The sequence below is a fragment of the Anarhichas minor genome, unplaced genomic scaffold (assembly GCF_050575085.1).
Source record: "Anarhichas minor isolate MPS153535 unplaced genomic scaffold, ASM5057508v1 ptg000027l, whole genome shotgun sequence".
NCBI lineage: Eukaryota > Metazoa > Chordata > Actinopteri > Perciformes > Anarhichadidae > Anarhichas > Anarhichas minor.
This window is the reverse complement of record NW_027466473.1, coordinates 7,530,213-7,546,922: the sequence shown is the minus strand read 5'-3', so window position 1 is coordinate 7,546,922 and position 16,710 is coordinate 7,530,213. Positions and strand designations below refer to the sequence as shown.

The 16,710-nt window shown below is 43.7% G+C and overlaps 3 protein-coding genes across 3 annotated transcripts; 2 read left to right on the top strand and 1 right to left on the bottom strand.

Annotated features, from left to right (window-relative positions):
* Nucleotides 1-979: 979 nt before the first annotated feature.
* Nucleotides 980-3,599, bottom strand: cunh11orf54 (chromosome unknown C11orf54 homolog). The gene is made up of 8 exons (XM_076101508.1): nt 3,439-3,599; nt 3,234-3,332; nt 2,832-2,905; nt 2,634-2,735; nt 2,099-2,275; nt 1,682-1,831; nt 1,469-1,585; nt 980-1,362 (listed from the first exon to the last, which is right to left on the bottom strand). Exons 1-8 carry the CDS (start codon nt 3,503-3,505, stop codon nt 1,189-1,191), a joined length of 960 nt encoding a protein of 319 aa, XP_075957623.1. The 5' UTR covers nt 3,506-3,599; the 3' UTR covers nt 980-1,188.
* A 346-nt stretch (nt 3,600-3,945) lies between these two features.
* LOC142959971 (uncharacterized) lies at nt 3,946-7,954 on the top strand. The gene is made up of 5 exons (XM_076101507.1): nt 3,946-4,334; nt 4,451-4,733; nt 4,842-4,969; nt 5,406-5,448; nt 5,530-7,954. The coding sequence occupies exons 1-5, from the start codon at nt 4,216-4,218 to the stop codon at nt 7,360-7,362; spliced, it is 2,406 nt and encodes an 801-aa protein (XP_075957622.1). The 5' UTR covers nt 3,946-4,215; the 3' UTR covers nt 7,363-7,954.
* Nucleotides 7,955-8,106: 152 nt separating this feature from the next.
* Nucleotides 8,107-15,945, top strand: aspa (aspartoacylase). Its single transcript, XM_076101510.1, has 7 exons — nt 8,107-8,822; nt 8,928-9,229; nt 11,113-11,308; nt 12,479-12,572; nt 12,707-12,814; nt 14,507-14,616; nt 14,779-15,945. Exons 2-7 carry the CDS (start codon nt 8,988-8,990, stop codon nt 14,968-14,970), a joined length of 942 nt encoding a protein of 313 aa, XP_075957625.1. The 5' UTR covers nt 8,107-8,822; nt 8,928-8,987; the 3' UTR covers nt 14,971-15,945.
* The last annotated feature ends 765 nt before the right edge of the window (nt 15,946-16,710 follow it).

The following is a 16,710-nucleotide window of genomic DNA, read 5'->3' as shown; positions in this document are numbered from 1 at the left end:
TTTTATGTTTTTATGTACAGACATCCACTTGGCCTCTGTTGTCATTGACTGTATATAAGGTTGGAAAAAAGCAACACTTCAATCATATTAATGTAATAACACTTTTCCGTGCATGTTTTGCTTAAATTTACATCTTGAGACATTTTTCAATAACCATGATCCAAAGGTCAGAACAGTTTTCATCTCAACAATGACTATATATATATGACATTACTGCCACTAGCCCAATTATATTTGATAGAACTGTACCACAACTTTAAGTGTTGTTTTGTAAAAGGGCCAAACCGATCATTCCTTGACACCAATTTTCATGTATTTATATTTTGGAAACAATTTGTTAGTATGAATATGAATTACGGCAGCAGAGGGATAAACCTTTGATCTAAATTTGGGAGGAATTATGCTAAAGGTGAGAACAAAAATACAGCGTTAAAATGGTGTTTCTAATGTTTTCTCAAACAGAAGTGAGCTGGAAGTCAGAATGATAAACAATCAAAATGTGTCGGTTTGTAAATGAGCCTTTATTACATACACACATTGTTCTGCCAGTTTTGACTTGGTTATTTCGTGTCCAGTGTTGACAACCAATTTGAAGCATAAAAATAGTAAACACAGAAGTCAATTTTAGCTTGAATCCCAGGATGACGGTTACACTTTAACCAGTCATACAAATGTAGCCTCTGTTGATTCATTATTTTTCACCTGGTGGCTATTTAAGTACGAGCACAGGTGTTTTCATTTCTGGCTAATTAGAGCTCTGCAATCACGCCTCAACAAATGCAACCGCGTGAGATATGGAGCAAGCACTTCCTAAAAGAGGAGGCCTTATTAAGAAAACAAGTGAAAACACCTGTCTGTTAAAAACAATGATTGTCCTAGTTTCCTCTCTGTGCAGACTGCATAGACATTACAGCCACCGGAGACAAAGTCCCACGTTTACTGTTCTACTGCATTCGTTAAACAAACAGCCACGACTCTCTGAATTCAACATTGTTTTTATTACATGAAATGTGCAGATTTGTGATTCAAGAGCAGAGATTTTCAAAGAAATGTTGCGTTTTCATTGGAAAAATGTTCCCGTGCATTTTAAGAACACACAGAACTTGGTATAAATCACACACCGCTTGATTAATCGAGACCATCGAGAGATGCTGTGCTGCAAGCGTGACGTATTCATTAATTCGCCTTTCAATCTCGTCCAACTCCATGGGTGTCATCGGGCCTGTCGATGCGGTAGACAAACTCTGCCGGCATGAAGTAGCCCAGGTACTCCACGCTGTCGGGGGTGGTGTCTATGTAGTAGTGGCCCCCTTCTCCGTGGTGGCTGAAGCAGTGGGTGTGCTCCAAGCGGAGGTCCAAACCCTGCAAACGCATGAACGAGACGCATTAGGAAGCAGTCTACTTTTACCGATTGGTGCTCATCTCATGTCGTGTCTGCCTCACTGAGGCGAGCGCTCGCTTTACTCACGGGGTCTCTGGATACCAGCACCGACTGGCAGATGATCGGGGCGCTGACCTCAAAGTGCTTGAGCCACTTGTTGACGTCGTCGTGGGTGATGAGGGGGCAGGCCGAGAACTCTCTTGGCTGTCGATATGAGCGTATTTTTAATGAAATAAATCATGGCGTGGAACTGTCAGCAAACTATCGATCGTGTACTGTGTCGAAATGTCCAATATTTACCATGATGTGGATTTTGGCTTTCCCTTTCTGGATGATGAAGGTGCCCCCCAGAGCCAGGCTTTTATCAGGGTAGCGACCTTCTAGAGTGCTCCTCAGGGCCGTCACAAGACTGTGGGCCCCTGTTCTCTTCTTGGCCCGCACCTCAATGACCTGGAGGTGAAGAGAAAACAACACATTCCTTTTGTTAATGTTTATCTTCTCCAATGTCGGGAGCACAGATATGATGGGGCTGAAGTTCAAGCGTAACAACTTTTAACCTACTAACCTACAGATAATTGGGTTTAAGTTCATATACAACCAGAGGTGTTTCATTATTTGACAAAAGCAAAATGACAAAAGCGTTTTTGTGCATGCACCATGGTTCGCTCTCAGAGACAAGAAGCCGCAGATGTTGTTTGATCTGATGAGACTCGTTACCTTTCCAGACTTCCCCTCACAGGCGTACAGATTGCCCATCAGCCCAAAGCTGCAGCCAGAGAATTTGTTGCTGTATTTTTCTTGCAGACACCGGCCATCGGCCGGGTTGATGGAGGCGATGTAGCTGCCGTTCACTGCGGGCCTTCCCTCCGCTTCGGTCAGAACCTGAGGCATCATCTGTGGACGAGAATATTTAGAATCTGCTTCACTGCAGAGCGCAACGTCTCTCGTGCCAGATGTGCAGCTTTCAGTTAGATACAGTCCAAACTCCAAACAGAAAGCAACCCCACAGCTACCCAAACTTTGTCAATCCATTATTTACTCTGTAGTCAGACAACCTGATATAAACATGATCATGAAAGCTAAACTATCTTAAATAAGACCTTACTGGAGCCAGATTTTATTATTTTTAGGCCACTGCTTTAACAAATCATTGTTATCTTGGGGTTCCACTCCAGGGGGAAAAACTGGAGAGCTGCACCCTAAGTAAAGGTATTTTAGCCAGAATCTATGATGTGCCGTAAAAGTGATTAACCTCTGCATTCATTCCCACAACTCTGCTGGGAACAGCGGCTGCACCGAGCATGAAGGCTCCTGGCAGCTCCAGCTCCTTTGATATGGTGTTCATGTTGTATTCCTGGGAGGAAGAGAGGCGACAATATAATAATCCCATCCCACTACAGGCCATTGATCATTATTCCACACAATATTTTGTAATTAAAAAAAAAACTACCTTGTGCTTTTGAACCAAGGGGATCAGGTACGGCACGCCACCAACATCGGTGATGCGAGGCTTTCCACACAAGCCTGCAGCATGAGGACAGAGGTGAGGTGAAGTGATCAACAACATGACACAAATCCTAACTAACAACTTCACAATTCTGATCAAATGCTTTTTTTGTAACCATTATTTCTAGACGAGTATAGATATAATCATATATCTTTAATGTAAGATCAAATAAATCCACATGTAAGGGTAAAAACGAAGTGTCGAAATGAGCATGATTGGACTAAATACATGATGTAAGACATGCATGAGGGATTTGATTCTGTTTATAGGTTTTTTTTACATTATGGAAAATGGGACTGAACACTGTGGAAGAACGCAGTGTACTTGTACGTGATAGGCTCTTACCTTTGACAGGAAAGTGGAAGGGCTCTTTGGTGAGATCGGGACACTCCACAACACTCACCTGCACTTCTGCAAAGTTGTCTTCCAGTCCTGCTTGCAGTACTGCAACCAGCAATAAGTCGTTGTTACTCTCTCTCTATATATTTATATACAGAGATAAACATGCAGTTTCATAAACATTCATGGGCTGTGCCACTGATGTCCTTACCACCACACAGTTCCTCCAAATCTGGCGCGTGCAGCTGAACCTTTTCAGTTTTGCTGATTTGTGCCATAACTGTTGTTGAAGTTAAAAGTACCAGCAGGCTGTCAGCGGTGCAGGAAAAGTGGACTGCTAAAGCGAGCACATCCCGAGTGGTTGAAGACCAACCAAAGAGTAAATACTAGCAAGATAGTTCCTACCCCACACCGTTTGTTTCCTCGTCTATGCAGCCCGTTTAGTAGCATAACTGCCTGTTTTGGAAAAATATATATTTTTATTCCACGGGTACTATTGTAAGAATAGATAGAATAGAATAGAGTTTTTTGTCAGGATCACTTATGAATGTTAAACAAACGGGGGATTAAGAGCGGCTCGTATTTACTGAGGGAATCTCAGACAAAGAGACAAAACGGAAGTAGAACGAGTGAATCCTCTTGCTCATTTGTCCATTACCGCCTGCTCGTTGGTCATTGGTCACGTGACTATTCGTCACGTAGGAGACGTTTAGAAACTTCCGGATTGGTTCACACAGACACGTGTTGTGGCTACTCGCTTTTACTTTGTTTTGGTTTTTGGTGCAGGTTGTTGCTATACGACATTAGCGAGATGTTTAGGTAATAATCATCCGTGTCCACCCAAAAGCGGACATATAATCGGAGACAACTAACATATTTAGAGCGTATTTTTGTTCGAGGCAGGCTACAAGCGGATCTTTTTTTTTTACTATTTCTTGCCAATGAAGACCTCCTCTAGTTTGATCTCTGCCCTTTGCTAATCTGCACAATGACTGGAGTGCATCATTCTCTAAATGGGACTCAATCCGAAGTTGGATTGAGTCTTGAGTCTTCTGTGGGACAGGGCAGACGGGATAAAGTGTCTAATGGTCCTGCTGAAGCAGAGGGGTAAGGATGTACTACTACTACACATGTCACAAGTATGATCAAGCTTTCCCCCAATAACAGCAGCCTGAATAAAAGCTCCAGTTTGTCTTTCAAAATGTATAATTGTTCCTCTGCAGGGACTCAGGAGACAGCCTGTTCATAACCCAAAAGACACTAACGTTACCTGAGGCTAGGAGGTCAGGAAGACGACCTCACTACAGCAGGAGGTCAAAGCCCGTATCTCCCAGAGAACTAGAGGGAAGTGAAGACAGTTCATCCTCCGCTTCCTGCGATGAAGAACTGAAAACTCACGAGTGGAGGAGGAGAAAGAAATACTCCCTGCCGAACTACAGTTTCCCTTTCCTTCAAGAGCGGAAGCGCCAAAGCGGTCCGTTACCCGACCAGAACAAAAGCCTTCATGTAAGGATGACCAATACTTAAACACACATTTTTTTGCTGGCTGGTGTTGCTGTAGAACGTCAACAAGTATACATTTTATTTTTGCGCTGAAGTCTTTCCTTGTTTCAGAATTACACGATTGGCGGCTTCTTTAAATGTCTCGGAGAGCTGAGGCAGAGCTATCGAAGAGGACAGAATCTGGAGTCATCTTTACCAACAGTAGACATGGACGGGGAGAACATATCTCCATTGTCAGAGTGAGTTTATGTCAAGGAATAACCATGCTTATTGTAAGTTACATGTGTATATATTTTAGTGGCCTATAACCATCAACACCCAGTGACAGACTTATATGTACTCCTCTTAATATTCATTTTTTAAGTCTAATTGTAGAAAACTCTACATACAGTTTTATAGTTAAAAAAAAAAATCCTTCAGTCTGGTTTTCTGGTTTAGTGCAGGGACAACCCTTGTAAATGTAGATGCCATTAAGCTTTTGGTGCCACTTTATCTGAGTGCTTTCGATACAGTTGATCACAAAAGTCTTTGAAATAGACTCGGGGAACACATCAGTCGGTCTGCAGCAGTGTTTAACAAGATATGCCTCTTGTCTTTCAGGCAGAGAGTTCTAGATTATGAATACAATACCTTGTGGGACATTGTTTTGAATAAAACGTATCTATTCTGTTCCAGAGAAGACGGAGAGAGGTCAGAAGACGAAGACATCAAAGTGGTGGTAAGCAGGCCGTTGAAATCATGCACGTCGCTGCACTTTTTATTTGTGAATTTGGCGTATAATCTGTGTGTCACCTCACAGGAGAGGAAACACTTCGTGGCATCATCCAGAACAAAGAGCCAACAGACCTGGTGCAACCAGTTCAAAAAACAACGGAGGAGGAAAAATGCCACACAAAAGGGCAGAGAAGCACCCGAGCCTGTAACGGAACAGGCAGGTCCAAGACAAAGAAGCCAACGTCTCCTCCACAGACCCCCAGAGCTTACAGCTGTCACTAAGGTAAAGAAGAAGAAGAGGAGGAAAGAAGAGTCAGAGGGCCTGCGCGCTGCAGCATCTGTGAACATGCAGGCAAAAGAGACTCCCAGCCTGTCTGAGGGTTGTAGGGCAGCGCAGACCAGCAATGTGCTGGAAGTGAATGGAAAACATGGGATGAAGGACTCGTCAGGTAATGATAACACACTGAGGCAGGAGGAGGGAGGTATTCCCGATTCAACACAAAAGAAAAAGAGAAAAAAGAATAAGCCCCGAGCAGAAAGTGTTGGACAGGAAGCGGATGTGAGAGTGGAGGATTGTGTGGTTTCAGTGAGCTGTAACGTGGAGGATGGTGGAAAGAAGAAGAGGAAGAGAAGTGGCGAGGATGTCGAGCAGTTACAGTTGGGCGCAGTTGCCGAACCTCTAAATGATGATGCTGACATACAGAAGAAGAAGAAGAAGAAGAAAAAAGGGAAAAAAGAACTGGGAATTGTGATACCGGACGAACATGAAGAAGAGGAGGCCTCGAATAGGACTTTGGATTTGCCGCCGGTGTCGACAGAGCAGGTAGAGGCGTCGGGAAATTGTTCCGAAAATGCTGCGGCTTCTTACGAAACTTTAGGATCCAGTTTTGTCAAAAGGAAAAAGCACAAAAAGAAGCAACAGTCATTGAATAACAAGGCCCCTCAGGACAGAGGAGAGGGTGCAGATGTGAGCTTTGGTCTGGATGATACTGTAACCTTGGCTAAAGGTTCAGAGACGTCACTGAAGAAGAAGAGGAGAAGTCTCTTTGAGGGAATGAATTTCTCTTCTTACACTCCTGAAGAAGAGGGAAACCAGAAAACAAATGAGGGCCTTGAAGAGCAAAATGCTGAACCTGTGATGAAGAAAAAGAAGAAGAAAAAGAGTGGAATATTTAGCAGGGGTGTATCTGAAGACAAAGTGGCGCAAAGCGATGATTCAGCGTCTGCACGGGAAAAAGAAAAGAAGACGAAGTCATCCTTCCTCGTCGCTGATGCAGAGGAAAACGATGTGGAGGAACTCAACGACGGGGTCACGAAACGGAAAAAGAAAAGGAAGAGGAAGACGTCTGCAGAGCAGGAGAGCACGGAAGAAGGTCACGGGCGGGATTGTGAGGAACCGGACAAAACACGTCGGGGTGCTTTGCCTCAATCTGCTGACACGGGGAGGAAAAGGAAAAAGAAACGTGAAGGATTGGATGGTGCAGCCGACGCAGCGTTTTCTCCACATCATGAGGCTGCGGTGTTGAAAAAGTGCAACGATGTGATGAAAGAGGGTCCACCAACCGCCACGACCTGTAGCTCAGTTTCACGCAAGGAAAAGGGCAAACGCTGTGACAGTACGAACGTGTCTCAGGATGGCAGTACTCATGACCAAGCGAGCACGGGAACGCTGACCTCGGTCGAATGTGATTTAGCGACGTCAAATGACGCGGGAGACAAGAAGAAGAAGAAGAAGAAGAAATTTAAAAACGGGGGAAAGTCGTCAACCGAGTCTGCTGAGTTAGAGCCCATAGAAAATCAAAAAGAGAGGAACGAGCAATCAACCACACCAGAGACTTCAGACGTTGTGAAAAACAAGCACGGAAAGCGCAAGCGGAAACTTCATAATCCAAACAAGGACTTCTTTACTGAGTGTTAGTTTGAACTCACCGATTGGATGAACTGTGGTTTGAGTTTGATCAGGACAGCTGATGCAGCCGCATGCTGGTCGCTCTGTGTCTTTTTTAGATGGACAGTGAACATGTGAAAAGATTTCGTTTTAAATATGTATTGATATGCTTTGTATCAAGGCATTTTAGCTCCACACTTCTCAACCTTTTTGGTGTTGAAATTAACTGAAAAACAACACACCATAACAAACCATAATGATTACTTGAATATGAAAGCTGTTAGATATGAACATTTGAATATTTGGAGGAAAAAATGTTACGTTTGTTAATTAAAACAACATCTAATGATTGTAATCAAATAGTTTGTGAGCACTTGGAAAAAAACATGGAAATTCCTGAAATTGTATTTTTTTATTTTAGTGTGTTTTTTATGTTTTTAATGTACAGTAACCCCATTGTCAACCAGTCAGGATGACAAATCTGTACACAGCCTGCCACCTAATGGGCGTTTGGCTGTCCATAGTAGGGGCAAGTTGTGCCTTTCCTTAAACTTGTCCTGTTTTTGTGTTTTGCCCCGCCATAAAATGCGTAAAAACATAAATTGTTGTTTTGTGTTGGAAATCAGTATGCTGTCCTCTGTTTAGGAGACGTCTCCACTGTGCCCTTTTATTGCAAATGATCTGATGGTCTGAGTGACTGTCTGTGTTTGTTAGAGCTGTGACAAAGTGCATCATTCATGGGGTTAATAGGTAATACAGAGCCACTGCTTTAGGTAAAACATTTTCATGGTCACCTTCCATATGGTACGTTCTCTGGAATTTAATTTGTGATCAAGTTTTGGCAGATCAACATGCTAAATATTTTTTATTTTTTTTATTTTTTCAAAATTCAGCTGTGGCTTAGTTTAATAAAAATAAATAAAAATCATCTGATATGTCAGGTCCTATTCATCTGCTTCTGCATTTGTGGATTATATACATTTAGTAAGGGGAGTCATGGCATTCATTAACCTCTCGGAAGACTTAATATATTTACTGAATGTGTTAGGTAATAATAAGTAATTTATGTTTTACTGAAAACTTGTGTCAATCCTAGGCTAATGTATAAAGCAGGGGGAGGGGGGAGAAAAAAAGCTTAGATTGTATTTTCAGTCCTCGTGTTCTTGTAACGTTATACCCACTGGCATTTTGTTTTTCTTAAACATGTTTTATTTTGAAGGCCATGACCGGAAGTAACGCGTCACGTCATGTCCAGCTCAAAAGACGACTTGTTAATGCGTACGTACTTGAAACGAATGTTTTGATCACATTTTATTTCGGAGGAACATCACCGGAAACGAGTCCTTCCTGTGAGTTTGGCGGGTGAAAAGGTAAACAAAGGGAGGAACCTCGTTAACTGGGGTTTCGCGTGCAACTCGAGATGTCGCGTGCGCCAACTCGGCGCATTTCACGCACGGCGACTGATCCCAACAAGCCAGCGGGCACGTTACGTAAGCGCGCAGCAGCCACGGCAGGCATTTAAACAGTGAGACTGCGAGACTCCGGCTGGAAACTTTCCCTTCTGCCCCCCCCCCCCCCCCTCCCCCCCCATACAGTCCCCCCGTGAGAAGCAGCGCGTCTCCATCTGGACCCTGCGCAGTTTCGGGATCCAGACCATGTCCTCCTACGGCAACAGCGTGCGTGTCATCGAGGCCAGGAGGGTGGCTATTTTCGGGGGAACGCACGGGAACGAGATGTCTGGCGTGACTCTCGTGAACCTGTGGATGAAGAACAGCGCCGAGATCCAGAGGAAACGGGTCGAGACCAAGCCGTTCATCACCAACCCGAAGGCCGTGGAGAAGTGCACCAGATACGTGGACACGGACCTGAACCGAGCCTTCACCCCGGAGAACCTCAGGTAAACACGGCGTAGCGTCGCTGCTGCTGTCTGCTGTCATACATGTTGAATGGAAACTTTGTCCTGGCACGGATCCACTAAACGGGTTCAACAACTGGGATTTTACTGATTGGGGTTTGAGCTCAATTTGATTTATTACAACAACAAAGAAAAGACACGTACCTGTACTGTATATTATGATTATTGATTGATTAGTCTTGTGTACGTTTTGTGTAAATTGAAATGACTAAAATCAAAGCTCTAAATGTGAGATCACTTATGACTTCTACGGAAACGTGTTGATAATTGTATTGACGGCGCAATAATGCAACATTATTGACTGTGTGTGTGTGTGTGTGTGTGTGTGTGTGTGTGCTCTATCAAATGAAGGCAAATATCTTATAAGATAGCTGCTTAGAGAACGTCTGGTTAACACAGTGGAATGACAAATAAATAAATAAATACTGCACGGACGAACGGGGCACTATATTAGAGGATTTACACTGTTTCCTCGTGGGAAATCCCACTAATTCGGTCACGCGGACATTTCCATCAAAATGCTATTATCTCAGGTTGCTCGTGTGTTTACCATCGGCCATGCCCCTCTTCGTGTGCGTGGTAGCGGAAGATGAAGTCTTGCAGAAAACGCTGGCTCATATAGTCGACCCGCATGAATACACACAGCAGCCTATTGACTAATGCGGTTGGATAACATCATCGGATCCCACTGCTCATAAATCACCAGAGGAATCCTGTAATAACAACAGCAAGGTTATTGTGGGAGCTCTCCTGTTAGCCCTGTCGCCATGATTATGTTGGACTTTATCTTGTCCTTTCATTATGATTTACCATAATTTGCCCTTGGGATATTTTCAAGTGCTCTGTTGTAGTGTTTCATTTTTGAATTATTATAATTTTTTAAACTGAAAATATGGTAAAAGGATCAGACTGTATGGGTGGAGTCCCAGCACATTTAAAATGATCTTAACACATAGCACTGAATCCACTGCCTACGTGTCCTGGTGCAGTTGTAATTCACACACTGTGCTCGTGTGCCAAAAGCCCTGGCAGTCCAGACAATGCCAGATGTTTGCTGAAAATGGCTGTCTAAAAAGAGCAGATGTGAGGGAGGCGAGACAATATGCGCAGCAGAGGTGCTGTTCTACTGTCGTTTGGAGAACGTCCTGGATCAGTGGTTATTCTGAAACGCTTTAAAAAAAGAGCTAAGAGAGGGAGGAAAAAAAAAAAGGGGGGAAGTTCTCATTCTCTGCTCACAGCATGTAGAATGTCTGTCTGGAGGGGGGGGGGCAACTTTATCCACGCTGACAAAACAAACCATTCAGGGCTTCTTAATAAGAGCAGCGATGCAAGGATTGGAGAAGGTGGCTTACATTTCTCACCAAAGGGGGGGCCTTTCCCTGCCAAGTCCAGCTCATGTAAAGTTAATGGCTGACATGATTTTCTGCATTAAAGATTAGGTGGAATCGTGCTAATTATCATTTACAGTTATTGGAGTTTTGCTGTTATCCTCATGTGAAGAACCGCATTGAATACAAACCATACGTTCGACACAGAAATCAGGAAATTCCTGTTTTTTTCCCCCCGCTGTTGCTCTCACAGTTACATGCGTCAACTTGTTGATCAGAGATATTTTTTTTCCACTATACGGCCGACAGTCAGATGAAAGTGTTCCAGGGCATGTAGGACAAGTAGACAGCCCTGTGTGAATCATTAGCATGCGTCACGGCTCATTGTCCCGCCAGGAGAACTGTCAGGATAAGCTGTGATAAGGATAAGCTGTGATAAGGATAAGCTGTGATAAAAATATCAGATGTGTTGGCATCTTTTCTCATGCGTCTGTGTGTGTGTGTGTGTGTGTGCGTGTGTGTGTCTGCGCCCCGCAGTGCCACGGGAGGAGATGACCTGCCCTACGAGGTGCAGCGAGCCCAGGAGATCAACAAGATATTCGGGCCCAAAGGAAGCCCGGAGGCCTACGACGTCATCTTTGACCTCCACAACACCACGTCCAACATGGGCTGCACCCTGATCCTGGAGAGCTCCAAAGACCACTTCAATCTGCAGATGATGAACTACATCAAGGTGACGACCCCTTGAGGAGCACATTTAGATTATTATATATATTTTTTTTTAACTCTACGCCCAAAGACACACCTCTGTGGTGTGATGAGGAGCGCTCAATCAGCAACATTAGCCGTTCTGAGGACCTCTCATTATGTGCAAGTCTTTAATCAGTGGTTCAATTTAACATTTTAAACTTATTTTTAACTGTGAAAGGTGGTCTGGTGTCCGCTCACTTCTACCTTCCACATCAAAGTGTGTGCTTAAAAGTCAATGTTCTACTCAAAGGTCTCTTCCGTAGAGGTCCAGTTAACCCGCGTAGATGATACGGTCCCCAGTTTTCCTTTAAACGTGTGAAACAAACTCATTTAAAGGATCAACCATTCCAACACACCGGCCGGTTTTCTTCGGTCATTATCTGCCCTCGTGAGCCTGAGAGGACGCTTCATTCTTTTGTTTCATGTACAAAAAGAAGAGGGCGGTCCATATAGAATTTAAACCATCGTAAATCAACATAACATTTGTTTAAGCATATTAGAACACCAACGTTTTATATGACGTTCATTTAGCCTGCTTAGCAGTTTTAGATCTCGCTCCTCAACACAAAAACAAAGACACCAGGGAGCAGAGGAGCAGCCAAAAGCAACACACTCTGTGACTGTCAGCAATAGGGGTTATGAGAAATATTTGTTTTTGTAACTTTAAGAAACACAAATCAGAAAATGCTGACTCAGCTCCCCCGCTGATTCAGAGACCTCAGGCGAAAGAATTAAGAGCAAACAATCTGCTATAATTAGGTGTTCATAGTTTTTATCCATCAGTCTAATGATGATGTGAATTATGGAGACAATAATCACGAATCTGTTTGTGCTGTAAATGTTTTTTGTACTTTTACTTTACCAAGACAGACTTGGACTTGATTCGTGCTCATGTGTCATCGTGTTCGTCTGTTGTTGTGCGCGTCATGTCTGCTGCGATGTGAGCTGGTGCAGAATTCACTTTCTGTGGAGGAAGAGCCTCAAGCTCCCGGGTTCCGTTGTGCTTCAGACAGTTGGCTGACGTGTCGCTCCGTGTGACTGTGTGTGACTGTGTGTGTGTGTGACTGTGTGTGTTTGACTGTGTGTGTGTGTGTGTAGTTTTGTTTTTATTATCTGCTGCTGAGATCTCGCTTTTGTTGGCTTCGTGTTGCAGAAAGCCATCGCTCCAGCCAGTTGTCTTGTTCTGCTGAATGAACATCCTCTTTTGAAATATTCCACTTCGCGCTCTGTCGCCAAGCACCCTGTCGGTGAGTCTCTCAATCAAGCCCCGGGGGCCGAATGGCTTCTGGGGACAACGAACAAGATACACACCCCCCGCCAATAGACGTCCACTTTAACATTTACGGGAAAAAAACGTGTCTTCTGAATTGTTTGATTGCAGGTCTGGAAGTGGGTCCTCAGCCTCAAGGGGTTCTGAGGAGCAATATCTTCGAAGCCATGAGGGTGATCCTGAAGCACGCGCTGGACTTCATCGAACTGTTTAATGAAGGTATTTCTCAGCTATGACACACCACACGTATGTAGTGTTCAACAACGGAGCACGTCACGAGGCTTTTAAAGGAAGCAGCTGAGATTAAAAGCTTTCCGGGAGAGAGTGTCTCGAGAATTCTGACATGAGGACGACTAATATGATTCATGTTTGTTATGCAATAGGAGAGGAAGTCCGCCTATCCTGTTCGTCAGCATCGTGTAGACGAGAAACATTTTGTGGCAAAGCGCCCATGGGTGCCTTGTCTTATTCATCCAGATCTCCTAAACCCAGATCTCTTAAATGTATCTGCATCATGGCTCATCGATCCTTCTCTTACCCCGAGGATCAGAACAGCGTTTCTTTAGGCGCAAAGCCGGGCCCTTTTTTCTTTATTTTTTTCCTCTTTTTCGCGTAAACAAAGCGGCCCGTGCAGTCTGTCGGTTTCCCCCAGCTCGGCCCAGACAGGCCGTTGAATGGTCTGCTTGTTGTCATAGTCCGGCTGCCAATGGTGCGGTAATCTTCTGTCGCGGAGGGGGGGGGGGGGCGCTCTGGCCCCAATGAATGCTCGTGGCATGCTGATGAATCGGTGTTCCGGAGCCGAGCAGCGTGAGGAAACGGCTCATTTAGCCGTGAGAGAGTGAACTATGTTCTTACAGCTGAAAATGACTTCCGTTGAGATTACTGCTCGGTGTGCTGCCGCTTGCATATCAATGCAGATTAGTGGTTTACTTACTTAATGTCTAATCTCTGCCAGAAAAACAAAAGCAGACACTGCACATCCTGTTCAGTTCCGGAGAGTGAATAAGGCCACTTTGGCACCTTCAACACACTTTACCAGAGTGCTGTAATGTGTCAGAGATGGGGACTTGGACTCAAGTGATGCACGCAGTGACTTGAGACTCGCGAGCATCTCTTGGTTTGAGAGGCTACAGGGATGTGGATTATAAACTGTCATTAGCTGGAGACCCAGTGTTCATCATACAATAACAATTATACTCTGATATTGAAAAATAGGTGACGGTTATTATTGCATGCCTGATAATGTTAGCGATATTTTCCCGTTACCCTGAGTGACTTTAGTCTAAATCCATTTTTAAGAGGGCAAAATACAGTTATTAACTTTAAATGAAAGTTTTTATTGTGTTTTTTTTTTTTTTTCATACTGCATTGCAATATCCTGCTTTAAATGATCATATACCAACAACAACGAATCAATGCTGATACTGTATGCTAATAGATAAAGGAGTGATGAACTCCTTACATATGACAGAACCCTAATTACAACCTCAAGAGACCTGGGACTTGGACAAAAAAAAAAAGGACTTGTGAGCATTGATCTATATCTGAAATGAACTATACAGACACTTTAAAATCACATCAACCTCATAGATGATTTATTGTTTTTTAATATTTATAGAATCTGAATCAGCGTCTTTCAGTCAGTACGCTTGGTTTTACTCTTGGTTATGAAGCAAAAACAACAAGTTTCTTTCCACTGCTTGTTGTTTCTGGCGTATACAGTATTATTTACATCACAGTGCCCGACAAAGAAAAGACATTTATCCAACCAACTTCAAATCCATACACAGAATGCATCCTTGTTATTTCTAGCAGGAACATTATTTGTCCGTGTCTTCAATAGTTTCTGGAATACAAGATTTAGCAGGATGGTTACAATGTTGGGGGTGTTTTTGTCTGTGTGTTGTTCAGGCATGGAGTTCCCTCCCTGTACGGTGGAAGTTTTCCGGGTCTTGGAGAGGATTGACTACCCCAGAGATGCCAATAGAAACATCATTGCCATGGTGCACCCCAATCTGCAGGTAAAACCTAGGCAGCCTGTATATCCGACCTGTTGAACCCGTGACTATGAGCCATTACGAAAGAGGAAATGAGACGTCTTTGGTCAATGCGAGAGTGTATTGTTTTAGATTGAGCAGCACAACTCGAGTTACTTTCCCTGTGGCGGCCGCTTGTTGTTTCAGGACTGCGACTGGGAGCCGCTGAACCCCGGTGACCCAATGTTCCAAACATTCGACGGAAAGACCATCCGCTACCAAGGCACGGGCACCGTCTACCCCACTTTCATCAACGAGGCAGCCTATTATGAAAAACAACAGGCGTTCATGACCACCAGGCGAGAAGCCTTGGTGGCGAGCGCCATCAGAAAAGTATGAAAGCTGGTCGGCAAGGCTAACGGCGAACCATGGACGCGCTGGTAGCCGCGGCAAAGATCTGTGTGTTGCACTTTGTTCTGTTAGCGAATGACAGACTTTGCCCTCACGTAATGACTAGACACCATAACTTTTACACACTGATTTAGTTTGCCAAACATTTACTATAAGAGAATCTATTAACTATGCAAAGAAGGTGTGTGGAGGCTTTTCAAAGAGTCACAGTGAAGGTCTTTGATCTGAAGAAGTATACTGCTGTGGTAAGTATTTATGATACTGTTGTATATATATATTTACATTAAATCAACTATGTTTTTTTGTATAATATTAAAGTTAAATTGGTGGCTTATGAATCATTAACCATCTCTTTAAGTTTCCTACTACTGCTCAGGATCATAACCTGCAACGTTTGACCCAAAACTGTCGTCGTTTGTCCTCTTACATTTCCTACATTTATATTTGTCACCTCTTTGGGAGGGTGTCTGTGGCCTTTGATACTTCCTTACTGTAACTCCAGGGGTTGCGTCTGTGGTGCTGTCCTATCGTTGCCTTAATAGAGATTTCAGACACACAAAAAAAGAGAATTGCACAGCAAAATTTGGAGTGGAACTTGTATGTTATACGTGTCGGATAACAAGATATTATTTTGATAAGAAGTGGAGTATGTTCTCTTCCTCTAAACAAATGGTTTGAACCGTGTTTTATAATGATATATACCTGTGTCTATTTTGATATACTTGTACTGTGTGTTTGGTCTAAAGTGAAATATAGTACTTGGATCGTGGAAAGCATATGTCCTTTTTGATATGTTTTTACGTCTTTGTCGTGTCAAAGTGCATCGCTGTGGTCTTACAGTAATTCATGTTTCAATTAGCAATAATTTTGTTGGGGGGTTAGCACCATTTACATGATTAGTAATGTTTTCTGTCCTTTAAGTCCTGTGGAAATGACCCAATCAATAAATGTAGTGCTATGCTACACTGTGCTATTTGTATTGTTTGTACACAGAACCCTTCATACTGTGTTGCTTTGACCCCACGTGCTTGTTCTGTCATGTAGTGTTGCACCTACAGCCGCCAGAGGGCGTCACACACCCACTGATGGAAGCCTGTCCCAGAGGAGCCAGTTGCCCACTGTATGTCAATACATTATAGGCAGCACGCAGTAATTCAAACCTGAACTTCCCTTGTGGCGTTCTTTGCTTGGTTGCGTCTCATTCGCACCTGTGGATTCAAATCAACAACACAATCAGACTTCTCAGGCGCACCCGCACATCTGAACTTGAATGGGAGCGAAGTAGGTCGAGAGGTGTGTCAAAGAAAAAAACAATTTAAGATGTGTTCAGTGTTTTGTTTTTTTGTGGGGTAAATGAGGGAATGAGATGCAAAGAATACTGTCCACTCTTTTGTGCACGGCCCTATCATTCCCCCCTCTAGTCATGTCATTATCTTTGCACTGAGCGCATTCATTCAACGTGCTGACTGCAGTGAACACTTGTCGCTTAACCAGGAAAAAGTGTATGCATTTCCTGCTATGTCATGTCAGGCTTCGCGATTAGTATTTCAGTTTCATGACCCCAGGCTGGTCGTATCCTTTCCCCATCTATTCATTGCAGTAACCCAATCAGGGCTCTCAGGCCCGCAACGAGTGCTGATCTATGATTCCTCCATGGCTGCTGAAAGCTTTTAGGAGAATGATGTTTCAGTTCTGGGCAGGGATCCAGGCACCAAGCTTCCATCCCTC

Excerpts from the sequence above, each read along its gene's own strand:
- LOC142959971 (XM_076101507.1), top strand. The coding sequence starts at position 4,216 with ATGACTGGAGTGCATCATTCTCTAAATGGGACTCAATCCGAAGTTGGA. Across the intron at positions 4,734-4,841 it reads ACCAGAACAAAAGCCTTCAT|AATTACACGATTGGCGGCTT; the intron begins GTAAGGATGACC and ends TCCTTGTTTCAG. Across the intron at positions 4,970-5,405 it reads AACATATCTCCATTGTCAGA|AGAAGACGGAGAGAGGTCAG; the intron begins GTGAGTTTATGT and ends ATTCTGTTCCAG.
- cunh11orf54 (XM_076101508.1), bottom strand. The coding sequence starts at position 3,505 with ATGGCACAAATCAGCAAAACTGAAAAGGTTCAGCTGCACGCGCCAGAT. Across the intron at positions 1,832-2,098 it reads GTGAGGGGAAGTCTGGAAAG|GTCATTGAGGTGCGGGCCAA; the intron begins GTAACGAGTCTC and ends CTTCACCTCCAG. Across the intron at positions 1,586-1,681 it reads AAGCCAAAATCCACATCATG|CCAAGAGAGTTCTCGGCCTG; the intron begins GTAAATATTGGA and ends TCATATCGACAG.
- aspa (XM_076101510.1), top strand. The coding sequence starts at position 8,988 with ATGTCCTCCTACGGCAACAGCGTGCGTGTCATCGAGGCCAGGAGGGTG. Across the intron at positions 11,309-12,478 it reads AGATGATGAACTACATCAAG|AAAGCCATCGCTCCAGCCAG; the intron begins GTGACGACCCCT and ends TTCGTGTTGCAG. Across the intron at positions 12,815-14,506 it reads CATCGAACTGTTTAATGAAG|GCATGGAGTTCCCTCCCTGT; the intron begins GTATTTCTCAGC and ends TGTGTTGTTCAG.